A 22,764-nucleotide genomic window follows, 5' to 3' on the forward strand; every position below is an offset into this window, starting at 1 on the left:
TGAGCGCAGGAAAAGCTCTACGAGGCACAGAGCTTCCTCAGGGAGCGGAAGATAGAAAAAATGAAAAATAAAGAATCATAAAATGGTTAAAAAGAAAAACCTGTCTCCTCCTGTGACTCTGTCACATAAGCAGGGACAGGATATTCATGAAATGTTAACATATTTTATTTTTATTTGCTGTTGGAAACCTCATCCTACCTGTGAATGAGTTTTCCTGGCCTTTTTACCTGCCCGGCCAGTCATAAAGTTGGATGGGCAGTGAAAAATGACATTTAATTGGGACTTTAAATGCCTTAATAGGCCTGTTAACTGTCGGCAGGCTCGCTGCCAACTCCCACGCGCAGCCGCCGACTGAAATATCGCGTGAGTGTGCGATGACATTGGAATGCTCGCCCAGCGTCATCACGCATCGTGTTACGCTCATTCGGGCCAGGCCCACGCCCACCCGACAAGCATAACATTCCGGCCATCATCCTATAGATTGTGGATAGTTAAATGTAGCTTTATCTGAAAGAAGAGCAGGGGAGTTCTTCCCACTGTCCAGGCTAATGTGTATCCATCAGCCAAAACCTAAGCACAGATAACCTGGTCACTAACACTGAGCTGTTTGTGGGAAGTCGCTGTGTTTCCTACATTACAACAGTAACTACAGTTCAAAAGTACTTCACTGGTACCATGAAATGTGCTACATTAACAGTGCTTTATGCAGCACTTGCTTAACAACAACCTGCTCACTGACGCCCAGTTTGGGTTCCACCAGGGTCACTCAGCTCCTGACCACATTACAGCCTTGGTTCAAACATGGACAAAAGAGCTGAACTCCCGAGGTGAGGTGAGAGTGACTGTCCTTCACATCAAGGCCACATTTGACCGAGTGTGGCATCAAGGAGCCCTAGCAAAACTGGAGTCAATGGGAATCAGGGGGAAAACTCTCCACGGGTTAGAGTCATACCTAGCACAAAGGAAGGTGGTTGTAGTTGTTGGAGGTCAGTCATCTCAGCTCCAGGACATCACAGCAGGAGTTCCTCAGGGTAGTGTCCTCTGCCCAGCCATCTTCAGCTGCTTCATCACGGACCTTCCACCATAAGGTCAGAAGTGGGGATGTTCGCTGATGATTGCACAATGTTCAGCACCATTTGTGACTCCTCAGATACTGAAGCAGTCCATGTCCAAATGCAGCAAGACCTGGGCAATATCCAGGCTTGGGCTGACAAGTGGCAAGAAATATTCACACCACACAAGTGCCAAGCAATGATCATCTCCAACAGCAGAGAATCTAACCATTACCCCATGATATTCAATGGCATTAACATTGTTGAATCCCCCACTATCAACATCCTGGGGGTTACCATTGACCAGAAACTGAACTGGACTAACCATATAGATACTGTGACTACAAGAGCAGGTCAGAGGCTAGGAATCCTGCAGCAAGTAACTCACCTCCTGACTCCCCAAAGCCTGCTCACCATCTACAAGGCAACAATCAGGAGTGTGATGGAATGAGTGTGATGGAATGAGTGCAACTCCAACAACACTCAAGTAGATCAGCACCATCCAGGACAAAGCAGCCCGCTTGATTGGCATCCCATCCACAAACATTCACTCCCTCCACCACAGATGCACTGTAGCACCAGTGTGTACCATCTACAAGGTGCACTGCAGGAATTCACCCAGACTCCTTATACAGCACCTTCCAAACCATGACCATTGTCATCTAGAAGGACAAGGGCAGCAGATAGATGGGAACACCACCACCAGGAAGTTCCCCTCCAAGCCACTCACCATCCTGATTTGGAAATATATGGCCGTTCCTTCACTGTCGCTGGGTCAAAATCCTGGAACTCCTTCCCTAAATAGCACTGTGAGTGTACCTGTACCATAGGGACTGCAGCAGTTCAAGAAGTTAGCTCACCACCACCTTCTCAAGGGCAATGAAGGATGGGCAATAAATATTGGCCCAGCAGCGAGGTCCATATCCCATTAATGCATTAAAAAAGTCATAAAAGTGAGTTCTTTTTTAATACATGTTTCAAGAAAAGCTGAGGGATATAGTTTTTCTTTATTCATTCCCAGGACATGGGCTTCGCTGGCTGGGCCAGCATTTATTGCCCATCCCTAGTTGCCCTTAAGAAGGTGGTGAGCTGCCTTCTTGAGCTGCTGCAGTCCACGTGGTGTAGAAACATACACAGTGCTGTTAGGAAGGGAGTTCCAAGATTTTGACCCAGCGACAGGGAAGGAACGGCGATATATTTCCAAGTCAGGATGGTGAGTGGCTTGGAGGGGAACATGAAGGCAGTGGTGTTCCCATGTATCTGCTGCCCTTGTCCTTCTAGGTGGTAATGGTCATGGGTTTGGAAGGTGTTGTCTAAGGAGCCTTGATGAATTCCTGCAGTGTATCTTGTGGATGGTACACACTGCTGCTACTGTGCGTCAGTGGTGGAGGGAGTGAATGTTTGTGGTGCCAATCGAGCAGGCTGTTTTGTCTTGGATGGTGTCAAGCTTCTTGAGTGATGTGGGAGCTGCACACATCCAGGCAAGTGGGGAGTATTCCATCACACTCCTGACCTGTGCCTTGTAGATGGTGGACAGGCTTTGGGGATTCAGGAGGTGAGTTACTTGTCACAGGATTCCTAGCCCCTGACCTGCTCTTGGAGCCACAGTATTTATGTGACTAGTCCAGCTCAGTTTCTAGTCAATGGTAACCCCCAGGATGTTGATAGTGGGGGATTCAGTGATGGTAATACCAATGAATGTCAAGGGGTGATGGTTAGATTCTCTCTTGTTGGAGATGGTCATTGCCTGGCACTTGTGTGGCATGAATGTTACTTGCCACTTGTCAGCTCAAGCTTGGATATTGTCCAGGTCTTTCTGCATTTGGACATGGGCTGCTTCAGTATCTGAGGAGTCGCAAATGGTGCTGAACATTGTGCAACCATCAGCGAACATACCCACTTCTGACCTTATGATGGAAGGAAGGTCATTGATGAAGTAGCTGAAGATGGTTGGGCCGATGACACTACCCTGAGGAACTCCTGCAGTGATGTCCTGGAGCTGAGATGATTGACCACCAGCAACCACAACCATCTTCCTTTGTGCTAGGTATGACTCCAACCAGTGGAGAGCTTTCCCCCTGATCCCCATTGACTCCAGTTTTTTCTAGGGATCCTTGATGCCACACTCGGTCAAATGTGGCATAGATGTCAAGGGCAGTCACTCTCACCTCATACCTGGAGTTCAGCTTTTTTGTCCACGTTTGAACTAAGGCTTTAATGAAGTCAGGAGCTGAGTGGCCCTGGCAGAACCCAAACTGGGCATCAGTGAGAAGGTTATTGCTAAGCAAGTGCCGCTTGATAGCACTGTCGATGACCCCTTCCATCACTTTACTGGTGATCGAGAGTAGGCTGATTGGCCGGGTTGGACTTGTCCTGCTTTTTGTGTACAGGACATACCTGGGCAATTTTCCACATAGCCGGGTAGATGCCAGTGTTGTAGCTGTACTGGAACAGCTTGGTTAGGGACATGGCAAGTTCTGGAGACAAGTCTTCAGCACTATTGAGGGAATACTGTCAGAGCCCACAGCCTTTGCAGTATCCAGTGCCTTCAGCCATTTCTTGATATCAAGGAGAGCTATTTGAATTGGCTGAAGACTGGCATCTGTGATACTGGGGACCTCTGGAGGAGGCCGAGATGGATCATCCACTCGGTACTTCTGGCTGAAGATTGTAGCAAATGCTTCAGCCTTATCTTTTGCACTGATGTGCTGGGCTCCCCCATCATTGAGAATGGGAGTATTTGTGAAGCCTCCTCCTCCAGTGAGTTCTTTAATTGTTCACCACCATTCACAACTGGATGTGGCAGGACTGCAGAGCTTAGATCTGATCCATTGGTTGTGGGATCATTTAGCCCTGTCTATCACATACTGCTTATGCTGTTTGGCATAACCAAGGCCCCCACACCAAGATTACATTCTATGCCCTTGCCACCCTCAGTGTTTCCTCCAAGTGCTGTTCAACATGGAGGAGCTCTGATTCGTCAGCTGAGGGAGGACAGTACGTGGTAATCAGCAGGAGGTTTCCTTGCCCATGTTTGACTTGATGCTATCTGTACTGTTACAGACAGGAGTGGGGGGGTGGGGGGGGGGGGGTTCATTTAAACAGTGCTAATTTTTCCTCTCACCACCTGTCTGTAAACAGTAAGGTTTTTTGATCAGCTTCCCACTTTATAGGCTGTGGCGTATTTCTCAATCCCTCGGTTTTTGTGTGATCCAATTTTCTATTAATAACCTCCCAATAAACTCAAGATAGGATGAACTAAAAAAGATTCAATTTAGTGCACACATTCAAAATGCAAAAAGAGGGTCGCAGCATCGCCTCCACACTCAGACATTAAAGAGAGGGATAGAGGAAGGAAAGATTTACAGGGCAGAAAACACAGAGAGAACCAATATTGTTTCCCATGGGTTCCAGGTTCCAGAATCAAAATCCAATGAGATATTCCTTCACAGAGGTCTGTGGATTGAAAACCAATGCTGTATAATTCACTTTTCCAGGATGTTGACTTCACATGATGAGATAGGCACGCAGAGTCTTATAAGTGATGGTACATAATTCCCAGCAGAAGGAGTGTAGATAGGGCCAGGTGTTCAACCTAGGTAGAGCTCCTTGTCTGTGAGGCTGCTAGTTAGATGATAAATAGCAGGCTGAGCTTTCCAGTCCAGCAAGGCAATATTACTTGTTCCACAAGCCAGAGGCCCTTATTACATGACTCCCACTCTTCACCATTTTTGACAAAGGATGTGTATCCATCATCTGGATTCCAAAACTGTTAAATGTTTTAGCCATTAGGAAGTGAAAGGAAGGTTGTGAAGCCTGTGTCTTAGCAGACAATCTACCTCTGTCTAGCCAGACTGGGCTATTAAATGCAGATGACCTTTGTATACCTCTATTTGAAGTTGGGCTGTACAGTCCACAGGATGTCATTAGTGGCTCTTCAGAGATAAAGGGGTGTGAGTTCTTCTAAAACTGCCAATTAGCTTCTTTTGTTCAGAGGCCACAGATAGGTATAGGCGCTGCCATTTTAAAGATCTTTGTTCAGGTTCAACATTTTAGAAATAGCAAAGAGCATAATCTATACATATTTTCTAGAAAGATACAGGGGAGGGAGGGGGTGGGGGGGGGGGGGGGGGGGGGGTCTGAGAACCACCAAAGGTGATGGACTGCTTGCTTCCTAAAGCAATGCCCCTCTCGCTATTTCCCCAACTGAACAGCAGAGGACAGATGTATCCTTTGGAATACTTTTTTGTCTCAATCTGGATTTGTTCTGTTTTGCTGAGTATTTCTCTGGCTCCTTTTGGAAAGAGTCAAGCAACACAACCTCAACTCTCTTTGCTGGAAATCTGTATGCACCTATTGAACTTTTGCCTGGCGGGGAAAGTTTATTTTAATCAGTAGACTTGCTTGAGGTTTGTTAATTTTAAATCTTTAGTCTACTTCCATCAGTGTCAGTGTGTACCTCTCGGCATTTTAAAGAGGTGGGTCATGCCTTCCTGCGATCTTTTCTACAATGGTTTCTCGGCCCATTCAGTCTGTGAAGCTGACAGCCAGTTGTAATTAGTTTTGCAGGGTAATGAAGCCCAAACTGTAATTATGGGAGAAAGGGGTCCCCTTCAGCTGAAGCCTGTCTGTAATTCAGTAACAACTTGAGGGTGAAGCCAGATCGATTCAGTTTCTGACCAGTTGGAATTTGTTTACTTTGAATAAGCAGTAGGCAGGCTTTTTGTGTCACAGTCATTCTGCCTGGTGTGAGATTGTTGTACTGTGTTCAGGATAGGATAATGCGATTAGAACTGTTTTGTGCTCGGCATCTACAGTGTGGAACCTTCCATAAAATAATAAGAGAACGCATGGTATAATTTATATCGCAAAGTAGCGCCAGTCAACACTATCATAGAAACATAGAAAATAGGAGCAGGAGTAGGTCATTCAGCCCTCTGAGTCTGCTCTACCATTCAATACGATCATGGCTGATCCTCTATTTGAACGCCACACTCCTGCGCTCTCCCCATACCCTTTGATGCCTTTAGAGTCCAGAAATCTATCTATTTCCTTCTTAAACATATTCAGTGACTTGGCCTCCATAGCCTTCTGTGGTAGAGAATTCCACAGGTTCACCACCCTCTGAGTGAAGAAGTATCTCCTCATCTCAGTCCTAGATGGTCTACCTATATCCTGAGACTGTGACCCCTTGTTCTAGACCCCTGAGCTAGAGGAAATATCATCTCTGCATCCAGTCTGCCCATCCCTGTCAGAATTTTATATGTTTCAATGAGATCTCCTCTCATTCTAAACTCCAGTGAATACAGGCCTAGTCAGCCCAATCTCTCCTCATAGGACAATCCTGCCATCCCAGGAATCAGTCTGGTGCACTTTCACTGCACTCCCTCTATGGCAAGTGTATCCTTTCTTAGGTAAGGAGACCAAAACTGCACATAGAACTCCAGGTGTGGTCTCACCAATGCCCTGTACAGCTCCTGTACTCATCCTCTCGCAATGAAGGCCAACATTCCATTTGCCTTCTTAACTGCTTGCTGTATCTACAGGCTTGCTTTCAGTGATTGGTGTACAAGGTCGCCCAGGTCCCTTTGTACATTAATATTTCCCAATCTATCACCATTTAAATAATACTCTGCCATTCTGTTTTTCCTACCGAAGTGGATAACTTCACACTTACCCACGTTATACTGCATCTTTCATGTATTTGCCCACTCACTCAACCTGTCAAAATTGCCTTGAAGCGTCTTAACATCCTCCTCATCGCTCACATTCCCACCAAGTTTCGTATCATCAGCAAACTTGGAAATATTGCATTTGGTTCCCTCATCCAAATCATTGATATATATTGTGAATGGCTGGGGCCCCAAGCACTGACCCCTGCGGAACCCCACTAGTCACCGCCTGCCACTCCGAAAAGACCCATTTATCCCTATTCTCTGTTTCTCAATCCATGCCAATATATTACCCCCAATCGCTTTAATTTTACACATTAACTCTTATGTAGGGCTTTATCAAAAGCTTTCTGAAAATCCAAATACACCACATCCACGTATCCATTCTGCTGGTTACATCCTCAAAAAACTCCAATAGATTTGTCAAACATGATTTCCCTTTCATAAATCCACATTGACTTTGTCTAATCCCGTTGATATTTTCTAAGTGTCCTGTTATCACATCCGTTATAATAGATTCCAGCATTTTCCCTATGTTAAGTTAATTAGTCTGTACTTTGCTGTATTCGCCCTCTGTCCTTTTTTTAAATAGTGGGGATACATTTGTCACCCTCCAATCTGCTGGGACTGTTCCAGAATCTACCAAATTTTGGAAGATGACAACCAATGCATCCACTGTTTCCATGGCCACATCCTTAGTACCCTGGAATGCAGATTATGGGGTCTTGGGGATTTATCAGCTTTTAGTGCCATTAATTGCTCCAACACTATTGTTTTAGTAATATGAATTTCCTTCAATTCCTCTCAGTAGACCCTTGGTTCCCTAGTACTTCTGGGAAGTTATTTGTGTCTTCCTCCATGAAGACAAAACTGTAGTTGTTTAATTGCTCTGCCATTTCCTTGTTCTCTATTATAATTTCTCCTGTTTCAGAGTGTCAGGGACCTACATTTGTCTTCACTAATGTTTTTCTTTTTACATAATTATGGAAGCTTTTATAGTCCACTTTTATGCTGTACATTTATGCACCGCACCCTGAATATATTGCAGGAGGAATTATTAACGTCTTTTTGGAGTGGGTTATTTTCCTCAACAGTAATGTCAGTTGCTTGATTGCTGTGCCATTAAACCAGGTTCGTCCAGCTTTTTCCATGGTTGGGGGAGTGGGGATGAGCAGATTTCAGAAATATACGTGACCATTAGACTGTAAGAGGGTGAGAGTGTGAGAGTCCGGCTCACTCCCAGGATGGAATTTTCCATGCCCGCTGGCGAAGGGTGCCATGGTGGGTGTGAGTGGACAATATGGTAGGAAGGCCAAAAGTCGGTTTCGCGATGTCATGAAACCAGTTTGCAATTGTCTGCTCCGCCCAACAATGGCGTTTCCTGCTGCTTCATGTCGGGAACTTCATTGTAATACATCTGCATATCAGACTCAGCCCAGCTCCCCGGAATCAATTCCCCACACTGGGTCATCCAGTCGTGTTGGCATGTACTTCACAACTGAACACAAGCGATGTGCACCCGGCGAGCTGCATTTTGCTCGGTACTTCGAGGGTTGTTTGCCTACCTTCCTTTGAGCAGCACTCACAGTCATCAGTCTTCATAGGCAGCACCACATCACTTTTAGAGGGGCTCATGGGCAGGTCTCTACTTACAAGACCAGCCATAAGGCGGGGGGTGACTTTGAACGACTGCGGGGCTAGGGTTTGCTTGAGGAGGGGAGAGAAGTGGCCCCAGGCAAGGGAAGAGGCTGCAGGGTGAGGGCTGTACTGGGGAAGGAGGGTGTGTGTGTTGGGGGGCACATGTTGATCTGCGCAAGTGACCTCAAATGGTGAGGGCTGAGGAGGCAGTCTCCAGAGGAGATGAGGCCAGATGGAGATGTGAGGGTGGGTGTGAGAGAGTGAGTGGTGATGTCCCTTAAGCTGGTAGTGAGTGAGATGCCAGTGAATGTGTGATGGGCTTGTGAGTGTGTGGGTTTAGAGCGATGAGATGGTTGCCTTACCCTGGCAGCACGGATGAGACCATTCATCCTCCTTGTGCACTGGATGGCCGACCTCTTCTGTGCAGCATTGGCACAGACCACCACTGCCACTGCCTCCCAAGCTGGAGTGGTGACACTGATGGGTCTCCTGCAGCCAGAGTCGGGGTAGTGGCATTGCAGCGGGCTCCAGTGGTGTCCAGACGGTGTTCCAGGGATGCTTCACTGAATCGTGAGGCTGTAGCCTTCTTGCCTTTCAGGGCCGTGTCTTCTGTGCCGCAGTCCTGGCCTGAGGAAGCACGTGAGGTGAAGACATGGCGGGCAAGTCAGAGGCCACCTGCCAGCGAAACAGTGCGTTGATTAATGAGGTGGGATCGGGTGTTATGACGCAGCATAAGTCTTGGTAAAGGCTGAATTGTTTAAATCCCAGAGGGAAACTTGAACAATAGTCATAAACGATGTTGTCAATTGGTATGTTTGAGATGCAGCTCTGAATTTAGAAATAAGACCACCGAGCCTCGAAAGGATTTTTATATAAAACTAAATTAAACGTTTATTAATTTAACAACAAATTAAACACATACACATGTCTACAAATTACTACCATAATAACTTTTAAGCAAATCCCCAAATAAATCACCCCCAGGTAAATCTTCACCAAGACAGCAGTAAACCATGGACTTTAAACAGACACCAGGCAAAGCACATTTGACCTTATGAATACCAAACGAGGTTCCTTTCAATTTGTTTCTTACAACTGGTTAAATTTTAAATGCCTCTACCTTACACACACAAACTCCCTTCTGTTTATACCTAGCTTTTCCTTTGAATGTAATTTTTTCATTGTATTACTAGGTTTTTTAATTTTACCCCTCCTAACAATAATCCTTTCATTCCAACAATGTTATTAGTAATATAATAAAACACATTGCTTGGCATTTTCCAGCTAGATGCAAGATTTTACCCATCCTTTTGAATGGCTTATTCAACAAATGCAAATTTACACTTTATCTTCCCCTCCTTACATTTATTTAATTAACATCTCAAACTGCATCATTGCACCCAGACCAGCTGGCTTTAATCCAATTAAACCACAAACATTCACACACATAGACACGGACCCTATGGCAATTCCAATTTAAAAATAATTTCCAATAACATTATAGACTTCAGTGTCTCTTCATGACACTGGGACAATATGGCGTGAAAGCCCGTCATTGCGCCCAGCAGGTAGAAGGTCCTTTTTCCCCCCTGCTACCACACAGTGCAAATCTGGAACAATTCTGCCTCCAGTTTCAGGACGTTTATTCACTCACTGCGAGAGTAGGTGAGAGTTTCGTGTTAGTGTGTGGGGTTGAGGGTGACTGAGAATCATGAAATTGGGAGTGAGCCAAGCTCTCTCTCTCTCTCTTGCGCACACACACACACACACTCACTCTCCCCCACCCCACACACATCTTCTCTCCCTCACAAGCACACACTCTCTCCCTCTCACACAACTCACTCTCTCCCTCTCTTTAATGCACTCTCACTCTCTCCCTCTCTTTCACACAAACAAGCACACACACTCTCTCCCTCTCTCTCACACACACATTCATACATACTCTCTCCTTCTCTCTTACACACACACACACACTTTCAACACACACACACTTGCTCCCTCTTTCACACACACACACTCTTCCTCCCTCTCTCTCTCTCACACACACGCGCACACACACACACTTGCACACACTCTTTTCCCCTCTCTCGCACACACACTCATACACACACACACAGACACACATAAAAAATAGGAGCAGGAGTAGGCCATTCGGCCCCTCAAGCCTGCCTTGCCATTCAATAAGATCATGGCTGATCTGCCCCAGGCCTCAACTCCTCTTTCGTGCCAGCTCCTCATAGCCCTCAACTCCCCAATACTTTAAAAATCTATCTACCTCCTCTTTAAATACTTTCCGTGATCTAGCCTCCACAACTCTCTGGGGTAGAGAATTCAAGACATTCACTACCACCTGAGAGAAGAAATTCCTTCACCTCTCATTTATAAATGAGTGTCACCTTATTCTGTAACTATGTCCCCACTAGTGGAAACATCTTCTCAACATCTACCCTGCCAAGCACCCTCAGAATCTTATACATTTCCACAAGATCACCCCTCATTCTTCTAAACTCTAATGAATAGAGGCCTAACCTCTTTAACAGTTCTTGATAAGTCAACCCCTTCATCCCAGGAATCAGGCTAGTGAATCTCTTTTGAATTGCCTCCAATGCCAATATATCTTTTCCTAAATGCTGGGACCAAAACTGTGCACAGTACTCCAGGTGCCGCCTCACCAACGCCCTGTACAGTTGTAACAAGACTTCCCTATTTTTAAACTCCAACCCCTTAGCAATACAGGCCAAAATTCCATTTGCCTTCTTAATTACTTGCTGCAACCTGCATGCTAATGTTTTGTGTTTCATGCGCAAGAACACCCAGATCCCTCTATGCTGCACTTTTTTGGAGTCTCTCTCCATTTAAATAATTGTCTGCCTTTTGATTTTTCTTACCGAAGTGCATGACCTCACACTTTCCTGCATTAAACTCCATCTGCCAAGTTTTGTCCACTCACTCAACCTGTCAATATCCCCTTGCAGATTCTTTATATCCTTATCACAACATGTCCTCCCACCTATTTTTGTATCATCAGTAAATTTAGATACATTACACTCTGGCCCCTCCTCCAAGTCATTAATATAGAAAGAAAACAATTGAGGTCCTAGGACTGATTCTTGTGGCACTCCACTAGTTACATCTTTCCAACCTGAAAAAGACCCATTAAGCCTGACTCTCTGTCTTCTGTGTGTTAACCAATCCTCAATCCATGCTAATACGTTACCCCTGATACCATGAGCTCCTATCTTGTGCAATAACCTTTTATGTGGCACCTTATTTATGCTTTCTGGAAATCTAAATACACTACATCTACCAGTTCCCCTTTATCAATTCTGCTTGTTATATCCTCAAAGAACATCTAGCAAATTTGTCAAACATGATTTTCCTTTCACAAAACCATGTTGACTCAGTTTGATTGTGTTAATCTTTTCTAAATGTCCTGCTATTTCTTTATTAATAATGGACTGTAGCATTTTGCCAATGACAGACGTTAGGCTGACTGGCCTATAGTTTCCTGCTTTTTGGCTCCCTCCCTTCTTGAACGGGGCATCACATCAGCAGTTTTCCAATCTGCTGGAACCCTCCCGGAATCCAGAGAGTTCTGGAATATTTTGGCGATGCCTCCACTGTCTCTGTAGCCACTTCCTTTAAAACCTTTGATGCAGGCCATCAGGTCCTGGTGATTTGTCTGCCTTTAGTTCCATTAGTTTGTCAAATAATTTGTCTCTCATGATAGAGGCTGTTACAAGATCTTTCCTCCCATTAGCTCCTTGCTTATCTGATATCTTTTGGAATGTTTATGGAGTCCTCTGTATGAAGACCGATGCAAAATATTGGTTTAAATTGTCTGCCATTTCCCTGTTCCCTGTTACCAATTCCCCAGTCACATCCTCCAATGGTCCCACACTCACTTCAGCCACTCTCTTTTTGTATAACCGTAGAAGTTCTTGCTGTTTGTTTTTATATTTCTTGCCAATTTACTTTCATCATCAATTTTCTCCCTCTTTATTAGCCTTTTAGTCATCCACTGCTGGTTCCTAAAAATTTCCAAATTCTCTGGCCTGCCATTAATTTTTGCCGCTTTTTATGTCTTAGTTTTTGATTGGACACTCTCCTTGACCACCTTTGTTAACTACGGGTGGTTCATCCTTCTCATCGAGTCCTTCTTTATGACAGGGATAAATTTTCCTGAGTGTTATGAAATATCTGCTTAAATGTCTGCCACTGATTATCCACTGACCTTCCCTTTAGTTTATTTTCCCAGCCCACTTCAGACAACTCTTTCTTTATACCTCTGTAATTGCCCTTATTTCAGTTGAGGACACTGGTTTGAGACCCGAGTTGCTCGCCCTCAAACTGAATTTGAAATTCTACCATGTTGTGATCGCTGCCCCCTAGAGGATCCTTAACTACAAGATCTCTTATTAATCCTACTTTATTACACATTACTAGATTTAAAATAGCCTGTTCCCAGATGGGTTCTGCAATGTATTGATCTGAGAAACAATCCCTGATGCACTCTACAAATTCGTTTTCCTTTTTACCCCTGCCAATCTGACTAGCCCAGTCAATATTCAGATTAAAATCACCCGTGACAACTGTAGCATCCTTCTTAAATGCCTCCATTAGTTCTGGATTTATACCTTGTCCTACAGTGAGGCAACTCTTTGGGGGCCTATAGACAACTCCCACTCATTCTTCCCCTTGTTATTCTTTATTCCCACCCATACTGATTCCACATCACGATCTATTGTACCTATATCACCACTCTTCACCACACTGATACCTTCCTTTATTAACAAAGCTACCCCACCTCCTTTTCCTTTATGAATATTTTTCTGGAACATTGAACACCCTCGAATATTGAGTTCTCAGTCTTGGTCACGCTGCAACCACGTCTCTGTAATAGCTATCAAGTCATATCCATTTATTTCTATTTGTGCCATCAACTCTTCTATCTTGTTATAAATGCTGTGTGTATTCAGATAAAGAGCCTTGAGCTTCAACTTTTCACCATTATTACTCATTCTGGGTCTAATTTCTGCTGCACTCTTCTGCTGATATTTTCTGCCCCTTCCCTTCGCACTTTGATTATCGTTTGCCTCTTCATTACACTGCACCTCTGCTCTTTCATTTATTTTTGTTTTTTTAAACTTCCCTACAATTAAATCCTCCCCCCACTAATTAGTTTAAAATCCTATCTACAACCCCAGTCGCCAGGACACTGGTCCCAGCATGGTTCAAATAAAGTCCATCCCAATGGAACCGCTCTCTCCTGCCCCAGTACTGGTGCTAGTGACGCATGAGTCGGAAGCCATTTCTCCCACACCAATCTTTGAGCCACATATTTACCTTTCTAATCTTATTTACCCTACGCCAATTTGCACGTGGCTCTGGTAGTAATGCGGAGATTATTACCTTTGTGGTTCTGCTTTTTAATTTTGCCCTGAGCTGCTCGTAGTCCCTCAGCAGAACCTCTTTCCTAGTCCTGCCTATGTCATTGGTACCTACGTGGAACTGCGACAACTGGATCCTTCCCCTCCCATTCCAAGTTCCACTCCAGCTCAGAAGGGATGTCCTTAACCTTGGCACCAGGTAGACAACACAGCCTTCCGCATTCTCTGTCTTTGTTGCAGAGAACAGTGTCTATTCCCCTAACTATGCTATCCCCTATTACTACTACATTTCTCTTTTCTGCCCCCACTTGAATGGCGCTCTGTACAACGGTGCTGTGGTCAGTTTGTTAATCCTCCCTGCAGTCTGTGCCCTCATCCACAATGGGAGCAAGAACCTCATACCTATTGGACAAGGGCATCGGCTGAGGCTCCTCCAAAGCTAAGTTTGGATCCCCTTACCTGCCTCACTCACAGTCACATCCTCCTGTCCCTGACCACAGACCAAATTTGATGTAATTAATCTAAGGGGTGTGATTGTCTCCTGAAACACAGTGTCCAGTAACTCTCCCCCTCCCTGATGTGTCGCAGTGTCCGCAGCTCAGACTCCAGCTCATCAACTCTGAGCCGAAGGTCCTTGAGCAGCCAACACTTGCTGCAGATGTGGTCACTGTGGATCACACCGGCATCCACCAGCCCCCACATACTACAGCTGCAACACATGACCAGCCCACCCATCCCTATTTTATTTAATTAATTAATTTGGGTGAAAAGTGAATTTCTTAACTGTACTCTTCAACTGTAATAAAGTCTCCTGGTTTAAACCACTGGCCAATCAAAAGAGACTTGGAAGAGATACCCACCAATCACCTACCTGTGTGCCTGTGACTTCACACTTTGGCTCTGACAGTTAGAAACAAGCTGAAGGGGCTCCTTGCTACTAGTTTTTATATCCCGCCGCTGCTGCCCTCCTCACGCAGGACCCCTCTCCATGTGCTGGGCCTCCCTCTCTGTCACCGGTTTTTATCTCCCACCCACTGTGCTTTTTACACAGCTCCACTCTCCGTGTGCTCCTGGCTCTCCTCTCGCTGTTTAAAACTGTGAAAATCCCAGCTCTCCTCTCGCTGTTTTAAACTGTGAAAATCCCAGCTCTCCTCTCGCTGTTTTAAACTGTGAAAATCCCAGCTCTCCTCTCGCTGTTTTAAACTGTGAAAATCCCAGCTCTCCTCTCGCTGTTTTAAACTGTGAAAATCCCAGCTCTCCTCTCGCTGTTTTAAACTGTGAAAATCCCAGCTCTCCTCTCACTGTTTAAAACTGTGAAAATCCCAGCTCTCCTCTCGCTGTTTAAAACTGTGAAAATCCCGGCTCTCCCCTCACTGTTTTAAACTGTGAAAATCCCAGCTCTCCTCTCGCTGTTTTAAATTATGAAAATCCCAGCTCTCCCCTCACTGTTTAAAACTGTGAAAATCCCAGCTCTCTTCTCCATGTTTAAAACTGTGAAAATCCCGGTTCTCCTCTCGCTGTTTAAAACTGTGAAAATCCCGGCTCTCCCCTCACTGTTTTAAACTGTGAAAATCCCGACTCTCCTCTCGCTGTTTTAAACTGTAGGAATCTCAGCTCTCCTCTCACTGTTTTAAACTATAAAAATCCCAGCTCTCCTCTCGCTGTTTTAAATTATTAAAATCCCAGCTCTCCTCTCACTGTTTAAAACTGTGAAAATCCCAGCTCTCTTCTCACTGTTTAAAACTGTGAAAATCCCGGCTCTCCTCTCGCTGTTTAAAACTGTGAAAATCCCAGCTCTCCCCTCACTGTTTAAAAACTGTGAAAATCCCAGCTCTCCCCTCACTGTTTAAAACTGTGAAAATCCCAGCTCTCCTCTCACTGTTTCAAACTGTAGAAATCCCTGCTCTCCTCTCACTGTTTTAAACTGTGAAAATCCTGGCTCTCCCCTCACTGTTTTAAACTGTAGAAATCCCGGCTCTCCTCTCACTGTTTTAAACTGTAGAAATCCCGGCTCCCCTCTCACTGTTTTAAACTGTGAAAATCCTGGCTCCCCCTCACTGTTTTAAACTGTAAAAATCCCGGCTCTCCTCTCACTGTTTTAAACTGTGAAAATCCCAGCTCTCCTCTCACTGTTTTAAACTGTAGAAATCCCAGCTCTCCTCTCGCTGTTTTAAACTGTAGAAATCCCGGCTCCCCTCTCACTGTTTTAAACTGTGAAAATCCTGGCTCCCCCTCACTGTTTTAAACTGTAAAAATCCCGGCTCTCCTCTCACTGTTTTAAACTGTGAAAATCCCAGCTCTCCTCTCACTGTTTTAAACTGTAGAAATCCCAGCTCTCCTCTCGCTGTTTTAAACTGTGAAAATCCCAGCTCCCCTCTCACTGTTTTAAACTGTAGAAATCCCTGCTCTCCTCTCACTGTTTTAAACTGTGGAAATCCCGGCTCTCCTCTCACTGTTTTAAACTGTGAAAATCCCGGCTCTCCTCTCGCTGTTTTAAACTGTAGGAATCTCAGCTCTCCTCTCACTGTTTTAAACTGTGAAAATCCCAGCTCTCCTCTCGCTGTTTTAAACTATGAAAATCCCAGCTCTCCTCTCGCTGTTTTAAACTATAAAAATCCCAGTTCTCCTCTCGCTGTTTTAAATTATTAAAATCCCAGCTCTCCTCTCACTGTTTAAAACTGTGAAAATCCCAGCTCTCTTCTCACTGTTTAAAACTGTGAAAATCCCGGCTCTCCTCTCGCTGTTTAAAACTGTGAAAATCCCAGCTCTCCTCTAACTGTTTAAAACTGTGAAAATCCCAGCTCTCCCCTCACTGTTTAAAACTGTGAAAATCCCAGCTCTCCCCTCACTGTTTTAAACTGTAAAAATCCCGGCTCTCCTCTCACTGTTTTAAACTGTGAAAATCCTGGCTCTCCCCTCACTGTTTTAAACTGTAGAAATCCCGGCTCCCCTCTCACTGTTTTAAACTGTGAAAATCCTGGCTCCCCCTCACTGTTTTAAACTGTAAAAATCCCGGCTCTCCTCTCACTGTTTTAAACTGTAAAAATCCCAGCTCTCCTCTCACTGTTTTAAACTGTAGAAATCCCAGCTCTCCTCTCGCTGTTTTAAACTGTAGAAATCCCAGCTCTCCTCTCACTGTTTTAAACTGTAGAAATCCCTGCTCTCCTCTCACTGTTTTAAACTGTGGAAATCCCGGCTCTCCTCTCACTGTTTTAAACTGTAGAAATACCAGCTCTCCTCTCGCTGTTTTAAACTGTGAAAATCCTGGCTCCCCCTCACTGTTTTAAACTGTGGAAATCCTGGCTCTCCTCTCACTGTTTTAAACTGTAGAAATCCCAGCTCTCCTCTCGCTGTTTTAAACTGTAGAAATCCGGCTGTCCTCTCACTGTTTTAAACTGTAGAAATCCCGGCTCTCCTCTCGCTGTTTGAAACTGTAGAAATCCCGGCTCTCCTCTCGCTGTTTTAAACTGTAGAAATCCCGGCTCTCCTCTCGCTGTTTTAAACTGTCGAAATCCCGGCTCTCCTCTCACTGTTTTAAATACTCACATGCTGACACTCACACTCACACATTCACACTCACACAATGCACTCTTTCTCTCTCACTCACAAACTCTCTCCCTCTCTCTCACTCACACTCACTCACACACACACACACACACACACACATACACACACATACACACACACCACGGCCCCATGGCATCTAGCTCTCCCCGGGTCGGCTGCTCTTCCTCCCCCCACCACCCTCCCCGCACCTTCTCTTCCCGGGCCCAGCAGCCCTTAGCACACTTCCCGTCACTGGGGTTCACTGCTTCTCAAATCAGAGACAGTTTCTCTCCTTTTGCTGCTGATAGACCCACTAGTGGGCCTATCAGCTGCAAACATGGGAAAAGAATGGCCTGTGATTGAAGGAGCAGCCCCCTGCAAAATCTTGAATTTTACTTAACTGTCTAACTGCTATTATGAGCAGCAGCTCTGGGGGCCACATAGAGGGGCTTTGTCGGCCACTGGTGATACAATGGGACAACCTGCTTTAAACCTTAATGGGAACTGAACATGTCAGTGAACACTTTCAATTAATGTTTTAAACGGATTGGAACTAGGACCAATTGTTCCCCTTTTGTGGATGAATTTGGATGCTGAGACCTACCAGCTATTGACGGTAATTGTATTAGAGATAGAATGCAAGATGTCATAAAGGAACACTTGCAAATTACTGCAGTTATGTAGGAATATTCAGCACAGAAGCCATGTTGCTAACCTGAGGAAGTGACTGAAACAGTGAATGGAAGAAGTTTGGTAAATATTTTCACCCTGGATTTTTTGAATGCCTTAGACGCACATTAGAAAAATGAAATAGACGTAGGGTGGAATTTTCCAGTCCTGCCACAGCGGGAATCATGGCAGGAGCCATAAAGTCTGTTTCCCAGTGGTGGATAAACAGTTGGAATTTGGTTCTCCCGGCTTTCAAGGCAAGTTAGAGGCAGGTAGAGCAAACAATGTTGGGAACCTCATTTGCATGCATTAGCATCACAGGCATGTTCATTATAAGGTCACCTCTCTGGAATTATGTTTGTCCTCCAAATTAAGCTCCCTGCCAGCGAGAGTTTAGAATGTTCAGTTTTATGGCTGTCTATAAGCAGCGTGCACCTGGCAGGCTTCACCCTTCCCATGGCTTTGAGGTCAGCAGTTGCTGCTTCCCCCTTGTGGACCTCGCGTAACTTCACTCGAGTGCTGTTAGCAAACGCTGCGCCGAGGCTGGACCGGGAGGGCAGGTGAAGGCTTGGGGCGAGGGGTGGGGGTGGGAGTCGGGTAGGGTGGAGCGAAGGTTGGACAGGCTTACGGGGGAGTGTCCGGGGGACGGCTGTTATGACCCAGCAGTTTGTAAAGCTGAGTTATTTAAAAATCCCAGAGGGAAGCTTTAAACAACTGTCATAACCTATATTTTTAAGTGTTATGTTTGAGATACAGTTCCAAATTCAGGAACAGACCCCCAGTTCTCAAGAGGTTTTATATTAAACTAAATGAAACTTTTTATTAATTTACACAAGTTAAATGTATACACATGGCTACAAATTACTACTATCATAACTTTTAACAAATTCCCAAACTAATCTTCATTAAGACAACAGTAACACATAGACTTAACCAAGCACCAGGCAAAGCATAAATCAATAAAAACAAAAAAAACTGCGGATGCTGGAAATCCAAAACAAAAACAAAAACAGAATTACCTGGAAAAACTCAGCAGGTCTGGCAGCATCGGCGGAGAAGAAAAGAGTTGACGTTTCGAGTCCTCATGACCCTTCGACAGAACTTGAGTTCGAGTCCAAGAAAGATTTGAAATATAAGCTGGTTTAAGGTGTGTGTGTGGGGGGAGTAAACACCTTGTCAAACACCAGGAGGGAAATGGAAAGCAAGGAAGGTGAGCAGGGCAAAAGAGAGATACGGAAATCTTGTCGCAGAGAGGAACAGAACTTCTTCAAGGAGGACTGCTCTTCAAGAAATGCCTACCTCCTTGAAGAAGTTCTGTTCCTCTCTGCGACAAGATTTCCGTATCTCTCTTTTGCCCTGCTCACCTTCCTTGCTTTCCATTTCCCTCCTGGTGTTTGACAAGGTGTTTACTCCCCCCACACACACACCTTAAACCAGCTTATATTTCAACTCTTTCTTGGACTCGAACTCAAGTTCTGTCGAAGGGTCATGAGGACTCGAAACGTCAACTCTTTTCTTCTCCGCCGATGCTGCCAGACCTGCTGAGTTTTTCCAGGTAATTCTGTTTTTGTTTTTGTTTTGGATTTCCAGCATCTGCAGTTTTTTTGTTTTTATCTCTGTGTTTAATTGACTGCCACTGCTCTTCAAGAAATGCCTACCTCCTTGAAGAAGTTCTGTTCCTCTCTGCGACAAGATTTCCGTATCTCTCTTTTGCCCTGCTCACCTTCCTTGCTTTCCATTTCCCTCCTGGTGTTTGACAAGGTGTTTACTCTCCCCACACACACACCTTAAACCAGCTTATATTTCAGGCAAAGCATTTTCACCTTACGACTTAAAAATGAGGTTCTTTTCACTTTGGTTCCCCCAGAGACAACTGGAGGCTTACAGCTACTTTGATCTTAATTGCCTCTGCCCTGCACACACAAAACTACTATAAGTTATATCCAGAAAATCTCATTGAATTTAAATTCTCATTGTATCACCAGCCTTTTTGAACTCCACCACTTCTAACAATAAAATCCCTTTCGTAGTACCAGTTTTATTAGTAATGTAAACATATTGCTTGGTCTCACTTAGCTAGGTGACAGAGTTCACTCCACTTCTTGAATACTCTATTTTAAAAAATGCAATTACACTCTACCTCTCTTACATCTCAAAACTAGTACACATCTAAGCACCCAGACTAGCTGGTTTTAATCCAATTAAGACACACCCATAGGCTAAATTTCTATTTTAAAAGAAAAATTTCCAATGATATTGTATACATCAATAGCTTCATGAAAATGGGGTAGAGTGTCTTGGAGGGTGGGCTCAGTGGTGTCGACAACGGAGTCCTGGAGGGAGAGCTCAGGGTACTGGTAATAGGAGGGAGCAGTCACAGTCAGAAGATGGAGTGGGATGCAGTAAGATGGTAGGTTTAGGGTGAGAGTCTGGTAGGTGAAGGTCTCATCGGAATGGTCCCAGAGCGGGACTAGACAGGTGGCTGGGAGAACAGGAGGGAGCAGGGTCAGGGCGGGCATGGGGATGGTAACGGATGTCGGCTCTGAAGGGAGGAAAGGCATGTGGATGTGGACTGTGATAGGGTCCAGGGTAATGGGAGGGAATGTTCAAGGGTGACAGACGGGAGAAGAATGGTGATATTAGGTGGGTGTGTGGTGATGGGGGGGAAGTTGTTGGGTGACAGGGGGTGGGTAGATGGTGCTGGGGTGAGTTTAAAAGGTGACGTGCATGATTTTTCAAAACCATCACTCCCACCTCCCCCAAAAGGCAAAAGAGGCTGGTCACACTTAACACGCCACACTACTTCGCTCAAGTTTCAATCTGAAAACCAGAGTGGAGTGTGGGCAGTGTCAGCTCCAACTGTACTGTTCATTCAGTTACAAAATTATTACAATAGTAACTGACCTTTCAATCCACCTCCAGTTATCATTTTGATTTATTTGTTCCTTAAAGGTGTAAGTGGTGCTGCACTAAATGCTATCTCTTTAATGAATTGCTGTGGTTCTTCTCTCATTTCATATAGATTGCAGCAGGAATGGCTTATATTGAGCGAATGAATTACATCCACAGAGATTTAAGAGCTGCTAATATACTTGTAGGAGAAAACCTTGTGTGCAAGATAGCAGATTTCGGGCTGGCAAGACTTATTGAAGACAATGAATACACAGCACGACAAGGTACAATGTTCCAGTGGTTCTCCAGCTGTAGATATACTGGAATTTTATGATGTTTTATGTATATTTGCATCAATTGCTTTATAGTGACATATACCTGACCCTTTTGAGCATTCCATTGAATGTCCATATTCCTATCAAAAGAATAGCAAGGTGACCAACTCTTATAAACTAAACTGGGGAAACACTTTGACTGTGGGATGGTGAGGGTGGGGGATTGGAGGGGTGGGGGCATTGCTGGTGACCATAAGAGCGGGTAGGGGGGCTGGAGCCACAACATTATCATCCCTCAGCTGGCAGCCGACCTGCATTTGAGTATATTTCAAATGGCTGTCCCATGTCCCAGGGTGTTTGCTGCTGTGATGAGTTTTTCACAAACTTCAGATTAGTGTCTCACATGCACATGCAGCGTGCTCTGCTACCAACATCCCAGCCCCAGAATATTGACAGCCCCCTCCCCAGCCCTGCTACCAGTTTTGCCAGAAGCCTGCCCCTTCCCTATTCCCAAGGGCTGGCCAGCCAACCCCATGCCAAAGTGTCCCTTATATTTTTTTCCCTGAGACCTGTCACCCTGAGCAGTGTGTATTGCGAGGAATAAAGAATCTTGTTGGCCCAGATTCTGGTCAACTAGAGCCAATCACCGTGGGCAAAGAACGTTGTACTCCAGCAAAATGAGTGGTTATATGACATGAAATAAGCCAAGTACATAGCATAATATAGAAACGGTAACTCAAATCTATAAAAACTTGCTACAACTCAAAAAAATCTGTTTCCAATCTTTAATTCCATGTTTATCTATATTTAAATCACGGACAGCTAGGGACCCATATCATATAAGTTAGATTCATGTGAGCGTGAGAAGGCTAATGGAATGCTATCCTTTATTATGAGAGGAATTGAATATAAAAGTAAGGACGTCATGCTTCAGTTATACAGGGCATTGGTGAGACCACATCTCGAATATTGTGAGCAGTTTTGGTCTCCTTATTTGAGGAAGGATGTAAATCATTGGCCCTTGTGGAGGTGGGGTGAGGGGAGGGGACGGTGGTGGGAAAAAAGGATTGAAAATGGGATAAAAACAGGGGATAAACAATGAATAAATGAATAAAAATAAAAATAAATATGTGAATTGAAAAATGAATTTTAAAAGAAGGGGTAAAAGAGGGATGAAGATGAAGGAGAGAGTTCATGGTTTGAAGATGTTGAACTCAATGTTAAGTCAGGAAGGCTGTAAAGTGCCTAGTCGGAAGAGGAGGTGCTGTTCCTCCAGTTTGCGTTGAGCTTCACTGGAACAATGCAGCAGGCCAAGGACGGACATGTGGGCATGAGAGCAGGGTGGTGTGTTGAAATGACAAGTGGACAGACCGAAGGTGTTCCGCAAAGCGGTCACCCAGTCTGCGTTTGGTCTCTCCAATGTAGAGGAAACCGCATTGGGAGCAACGAATGCAGTAGACTAAACTGAAGGAGGTGCAAGTGAAATGCTGCTTCACTTGAAAGGAGTGTTTGGGCCCTTGGACGGTGAGGAGGGAGGAGGTAAAAGGGCAGGTGTTGCACCTTCTGCGGTTGCATGGGAAGGTGCTGTGGGAGGGGGATGAGGTGTAGGGGGTGATGGAGGAGTGGACCA

General features: G+C 44.9%; 1 protein-coding gene across 6 annotated transcripts in view; it reads left to right on the top strand.

Annotated features, from left to right (window-relative positions):
- LOC121291387 (tyrosine-protein kinase Fyn-like) overlaps positions 1 to 22,764 on the top strand; it is a 313,003-nt gene that overhangs the window by 284,829 nt on the left and 5,410 nt on the right. For all 6 annotated transcript variants that reach the window (XM_041212480.1, XM_041212482.1, XM_041212481.1 and 3 more), the window contains one exon: positions 20,990 to 21,143. In XM_041212480.1, coding sequence (XP_041068414.1) covers positions 20,990 to 21,143 — 154 coding nt within the window. The remainder of the gene's footprint in view (positions 1 to 20,989; positions 21,144 to 22,764) is intronic.

The sequence above is a fragment of the Carcharodon carcharias genome, chromosome 19 (assembly GCF_017639515.1).
Source record: "Carcharodon carcharias isolate sCarCar2 chromosome 19, sCarCar2.pri, whole genome shotgun sequence".
Lineage (NCBI taxonomy): Eukaryota > Metazoa > Chordata > Chondrichthyes > Lamniformes > Lamnidae > Carcharodon > Carcharodon carcharias.